The sequence below is a fragment of the Dendrobium catenatum genome, unplaced genomic scaffold (genome assembly GCF_001605985.2).
Source record: "Dendrobium catenatum unplaced genomic scaffold, ASM160598v2 fragScaff_scaffold_1297, whole genome shotgun sequence".
Lineage (NCBI taxonomy): Eukaryota > Viridiplantae > Streptophyta > Magnoliopsida > Asparagales > Orchidaceae > Dendrobium > Dendrobium catenatum.
Genome location: NW_021319759.1, coordinates 1030455 through 1036669, shown reverse-complemented (window position 1 = coordinate 1036669; position 6215 = coordinate 1030455). Strand labels below are relative to the sequence as shown.

Genomic DNA, 6215 nt, shown 5'->3' with positions numbered 1-6215 from the left:
TTATTCTGTGTGGATGTCGAACACCGTCTAGAGATCAACCAGAATGTATCACGTCACCCCTTCGCTATGTACCGTGGCTCAGTACCGCTGATATGATGCATTCTGATTAGTCTCCGGACGGCGTTCTACGTTAGGTCTCCGCACATAATAATTTCGCCAGTAGAAGCCAATTTGGCGGGTACAGCTATACCAACAAATGTTTTAGATAATACTTTGTTCTAGAGTAGTTAGATATTAACAGCATACAACAAAATACTAACAATTACACATTAAGAACAATGTAATAGCAGAACTAACAAGACAATAACAAATGTTCTATGCTTTACTCTTAAAAACTGGTCATTAAAAATGATCACAATAAAGACTAAAACTAAAACTTCAAAAATAAAATACAAGAAACCCCCAAAAAGACATTTACAACCACCCAGAAAGTGCTTTTCTCTCCCAAACAACCATAAAACTAGCACCAGTCTTCCTTCCCTCAGAACATAATGAAACAAAAGAATCAAAAACTACATTCCAACGCTCACCAAAACATAGTCATGGAAGGAATTTTAACGGCTATCTCCTGGTTTCTTATCTCTGTCTTTTCTTGTTCGAGGTGGAGTTCCTGGTGCGAACATGCGAGAAGTATTCTGGCTGCTCTCAGGAATGTATTTCTGAGATGCAAGGTATGTGAGAGCTGTAACTACGTCGGCAATGGCAGGCCTCAGTGTAGGCTGCTCTTGAACACACATGGCAGCAACGGCGAGAGCTTGGTACAGGCCACGCATGGGGTATTGACCCTGCAGAGTTGGATCAGCCATCTCGGAAAATTTCCTCCTGTCTTTGAATAAGGGCCGAGCCTGCATCCAAAGATCAAGCATTATCAGTACTATCCTGCAAGCTCATTCACACTCAAAATGAATGAAAAAAAAAATTCAAACTTTCTGAAATTTATTTTTCATCTGAGCAACCAAATGAGCTCTATATGGATAATCTATGATTGTTTCGGAAAAATTACGGGTTGGGAAATATCTAGATGAAACAAAATAGGAAAGGGAAGCTTCCATAAGTTATGCAACTTGAGTGCTAAACTTAAAAAAAAAGGCAAACAGATAAACTCTACTCAGAGCCAGGTTTAGTAACTTCTACTGAAACAGCCACAAGCTGGGCAAATTATTCTGTGCAGAGACCGCACGCAAGCTTACGTTCGAATTTACGGCAATTTTGTTGCACTTTTACTGCGCTTTTGCTGTATTTTTGCAAAAGCAGCTAATAAACAATTTTAATTGCTTATTAGCTGCCCTTTTGCAAAAATACAGCAAAAGCGCAACAAATATCTTACTAATTGAGTATTTGCTGTACTTTTGCTGCGCCTTTGCAAATACTTAGCAAAAGGGCAGCTAATACGCAATTAAAATTGTAAATTAGCTGCATTTTGCAAAAATACAGCAAAAGCACATTAAAAGTGCAGCAAAATCACAGTAAATTCGAACATAAGCTTGCTTGCGGTCTCCGTATAGTATAATTTGCCCACAAGCTGAGGCATGTTTCAGAAATTCAAATGACAATGTTCCTCCCGTAAATATTTGAGCATAAAATAATACATGAACATAATAGTAGGAATTTAAATAACCTCCATTAGTGCTCAATGTATACTTGTCAATTATGAAAAGATAAATATCCCATACCAGACTAAACCAGGTAAATGGGAACCCACGATCTAAATAAGAGGTGGGAGGCTTGGCCTTTTGCCCCATGATAATGGTCAAACTTCATGGAGTTGAACGGGTCAACAAAACTCAGTAAGAGGCTAGACCTTCTGCCTCATGGGAAAGGTCAAAACCTCATGGCTTTGAGCAAGTCAACAAAACTCTTAGGTTCAATGGCCAGTAGTCAAATTTGCAGGCCCACTTGATATTCTTCCATCCCAATAAGGGATCTATCATTCCAGCTGTTCCTTGACGCATATGAGAGGATCTTAAAACCTGGTGCACCGCATTCGGTCACATCATAGAAAACCTCTACAAAGGAGATTTCCCTGTGCATGTGAGCTCTGCTATCCGCAGGTACATGACAAGCTCAGCCACCTCCACAAATTTGCATGTAAAACCACTTCTCATAACAACTTCCCGTGCCAAACTATTCAAAGAGACCTGTTTGCTAAAAAGTAAATTTCTAAGGCTTCGTTTGGGACGGCTTTCTTCCTGCTTCTTAAAACAACTTTTTAGTATAAAAGTTTAAATTTTTATATTAGAAAGTTATTTTAAGAAGCAGTAAGAAAGCCATCTCAAACGACTCCTAAATCTTCAAATTGCTTTCTTCGTGCCATTGCCCTAATCTTTTGCATAACAAAAAGATACAAGAGTTCTCAGGCCTTTTTTCCTTTGAGCATTGAGAGAGCCCAACAAATACACCCATCCCATTTGGTCACAAATTCTTTCTTTTGCATATATTCACCAACAGGAAGCAAACAACAAAATCCAATCTTAATGCCAAAAAACAAAAACTAACCACTCATTAACCATAGAATTTTACAAGCACATTATATATGAAAGTAAACAATTGAAAAGGATAAATTTACTTCAAAAAAATTACTGATTTTGATAGCAGAAGGAAATAAGTCTTACCCATGAAACAAGGGTTTGCTCTCTGGTAGTCCTTGAAGTGTCAATAGCCCTTCTCCCAGTTATAATTTCCAAAAGAACAACGCCAAAACTGTAGACATCTGACTTCAACGTCAGCTGCCCGGTCATTGCATATTCAGGAGCACAATATCCATAGGTTCCCATTATCCTAGTCGAAACATGTGTATTGTCACCAACAGGACCAAGTTTTGCCAATCCAAAGTCGGATAACTTAGGATGATAACCCTCTCCAAGCAAGATATTGGAGCATTTTAAATCACGATAAATGACCGGAGGACTCGCCTTATCATGCAAATACTCTAAACCTTTTGCGGCACCGGCGGCTATCTTCATCCTTGTATTCCAATCAAGTGGCTTCATATCAGCAGTAGGATCTATAGTTGTTGGAATGATTAGATGTTTCAACAGAAATTTATGTGACAAATGAAGGCTTCGTTTGAGAAGGCTTTCTTACTGCTTCTTCAAGCAGCTTTGTAGCACAAAAATTAAAAAATTTTGTACTAGAAAGCTGCTTTAAGAAGCAGTAAGAAAGTCGTCCCAAACAAAGCCGAAGTCTAGTTGGGGCATTATAATGTTGCTTACCATGAATATGATCTTCTAAAGATCCTAGAGGCATGTACTCATAAACCAAAAGTCGCTGATCACCATCAGCACAATATCCAATCAGTTTAACTAAGTTTGGATGATGTAGTAGACTTAACATCAAAACTTCAACTAGGAATTCCCTATTTCCTTGCAACCCATCATGGTCAAGCTGTTTTATAGCCACAGTCTGCAGTAAAAACAATACTAATTAGTGATAGAAGTTCAACATATGGCTCATATTATGCAAGAAGCATACATTTTAAACAAAAACTTAACAGTTGTTATTATTAGCTTCATCTTAACTATTTGAAGTTATGTTGTTTTACTGATGCTTAGATTTGATTGATCTAATAAATTACTAAAAACCACTATAATTAAGAGACTAAAGATGAAGATCCAAAAGAAGAAAAGTCACCTGGTTAATACTTTCTAAGCTTCCTTTATACACTCGACCAAACCCACCCTCTCCAAGAAGACAATCAGCTCTAAAATTTTGTGTGGCAGTAGCTAATTCGCGAAAACTAATAGTCTGAGCAGCAATATGTTCAGGACTGCTCTTTGGTGCATCTTTGTCCTTCTTCACCTGCAAGCTTTGGTTCTTATCATCCAAGGAGTGATTTGATCTTGACTTTCCTGCACAACATGAATAGCAAAGAAATTTTTAGAAAGTCTCCAAAGAGTGACAAATTCAAAAATAAATAAATAAAGGCCTCAAATGTTCCTTCATCGAAGCCATTTTAAAAAGTTCAATCCTTTTCAAAGAGCACTTATCAATGAACCATAATCACATCAGTACAACTGCACAAAATTACTGTAAACATCAAAAGTAAACAGCTAAAAATAAACTTCTGCAACAATTGTATTCAGAGAAAAGCTAACTGGAATGAATGAATAACTTGGATTTGACGAAAAAAATTATCAGTGACCAATGAATAGAGTTTGATCAGTACAAAGCTTCTTCTTAGTTCTTAGTACAATGTTCAAATAAAAGGAACGACTTCTATATCTAATTGTTTTTTCAAGTTACTTCTTAGTACAAGCTTTGATGTACTCAAATTGCAGATTAGTATCAAAACGTCCTATCGACTGTAAAATGTTAGATGACATAACTCGCATCAAACAAAAAAGCAAACCAACAAAAAAAATTTCATTATGAATTTTTGAGAGAGGACATTCCAGTCCCACCTTCTATTTGGAGGGTATGGGCCAACACAATCCCGGGCAATTTCCTTCCTAGCTAACATATATGACAATATATCCAAAAGAAAAAAAAAGAATAAAAGGCCATGGAATCGAAAAAATCCTTAGCCAAATCAATCACCGGTTAGCAAGCAAAAGTGCCAACGATCAGCAAAGCCAAGCAGATCGAAAAATACCCTAATAAAAATGTCCCCTTTGAGCGCGAAATGAACATCTTCTGATCTCAGAAGGGAAACTCACAAGAAATAACAAAACGAAGATCAAAAGGAAACCCTATTGCATTGACTAAAGAGCAAGTCTAATACAAGGCGACCAAAGGAAAAACAAAAGAGCAGATTTAGCCAACAAATGGTACAGATTTCGTTTACCTGCAGCAGATGGGGTCTGATATTTCTTCTTCGCTTTCTTGTTCGGCTCTCCACTGCAGAGAAAACACCCCATATTCCTCGACGAAGCTCGTCTCCCTCCCCCTATTCGGCCCTTTCTCTCTAGAAGAACGAGAAGGAGTGAGAGTAAATAGAAGAGTAACTTCGCAAAGGCGAAAGCTCTATAAAAATCTAAGGAAAAAAAAAAAATCTAATAATTATAAAAAAGTTAGCTGATTTATTTGTCTGCGTAGATATTGAAATATATTATCAGAGTTTCTTAACCATTTATGGTATTCTAAAACAGTTACCCTATTTAAAGTTATTTAATTTATTCATTTTTTTGGAATGTAATTAATTTGTATTTGATAAAATAGAAGAAAAATAAAGATATTTTAAATCCTTTTGAAAACAAAATATTAAATTTATAACTGCTGATTAAATTTTATTTTTAATATAGAATATCTCAAAATAAGATATTTATAATATTTTTAAGGTCCAAAAAATAATTTTAAAATGTTTAATAAGTTGTAAAACTCAAAAAATAATATTTTTTATAAACATATAATCAATGCCATATATTACTAATTAAAAACTAAAAAGTTCTATAAGAGCATTTTGAAACTTTTTTTATTTTGTTATGTGTGTTCTTAATTTCGCATGCATATATCAATCAATTAGTTAAATTATATAAATAAATATAATATAATTATTAAACATTACAACTAAAATATTAGACATTTATAAACAATTATTGCCTAAAAATTTTAGCTGTAATTATCTTTCAAATTTTGTTATATTATTTAATAATTTAATTATATTAAGCAATAATATAAGATATTTAAAATTAATATAACAATAATCCCATCTTAATATCATATGAGAACAAAATTACTTCTTGAATTTAAATATAATTTAATTGCTTAAACATACAATTTCATCAAATAAAAAAATTCATTTTAATAGAAGATGCTCTATTAGAGCTTTATGATTTTTATTTAAATATGATAATTTTAAAAGATTATAAATTCAATTTAGAGGTGTTACAGAGTCAAGCTGAATTTTGCTCATCCCTAGCTTAACCTTAAAGTTGATTAATTGATTCAGATCGAGCACGAGCTTAATTCTCTGAGTTTGAGCCGACTTTATATAAGTCAGCTCATTTATAAAAAAAAAGAGAAAATAAATATGATTTAAATAATTATTATAATAAAATTATAAAAAATGATAAATTAGAAGATAATAATAAAGAATAACATGATATAATAAAGTGAGATAATTTTTTAATTTTTTTACACTTAAATATATGTAATTTAATATATTTTTTGTCCTAATATTTTTTAAATGATAAAGTATGCATGCCTATGAGTCTCTTTAGATTTTACTTGGGTCAACTTTTTAAAGTAGTTTTTTAGTACAAAATTTTTTAAAAAAA

General features: G+C 33.6%; 1 protein-coding gene across 1 annotated transcript; it reads right to left on the bottom strand.

Moving 5' to 3' along the window:
• Positions 1–293: 293 nt before the first annotated feature.
• On the bottom strand, positions 294–4965 carry LOC110093500 (probable serine/threonine-protein kinase PBL7). Its single transcript, XM_020818407.2, has 5 exons — positions 4784–4965; positions 3631–3848; positions 3213–3402; positions 2613–3004; positions 294–845 (listed from the first exon to the last, which is right to left on the bottom strand). The coding sequence occupies exons 1-5, from the start codon at positions 4854–4856 to the stop codon at positions 555–557; spliced, it is 1164 nt and encodes a 387-aa protein (XP_020674066.1). The 5' UTR covers positions 4857–4965; the 3' UTR covers positions 294–554.
• Between the last annotated feature and the right edge of the window lie 1250 nt (positions 4966–6215).

What these genes read in the sequence shown, in the direction of transcription:
- LOC110093500 (XM_020818407.2), bottom strand. Translation starts at nt 4,856, where the DNA reads ATGGGGTGTTTTCTCTGCAGTGGAGAGCCGAACAAGAAAGCGAAGAAG. An exon ending in TCAGACCCCATCTGCTGCAG is followed by an intron (nt 3,849 to 4,783) that starts GTAAACGAAATC and finishes CATGTTGTGCAG; the next exon opens with GAAAGTCAAGATCAAATCAC. An exon ending in AGCAAACCCTTGTTTCATGG is followed by an intron (nt 846 to 2,612) that starts GTAAGACTTATT and finishes CTTTGGATGCAG; the next exon opens with GCTCGGCCCTTATTCAAAGA.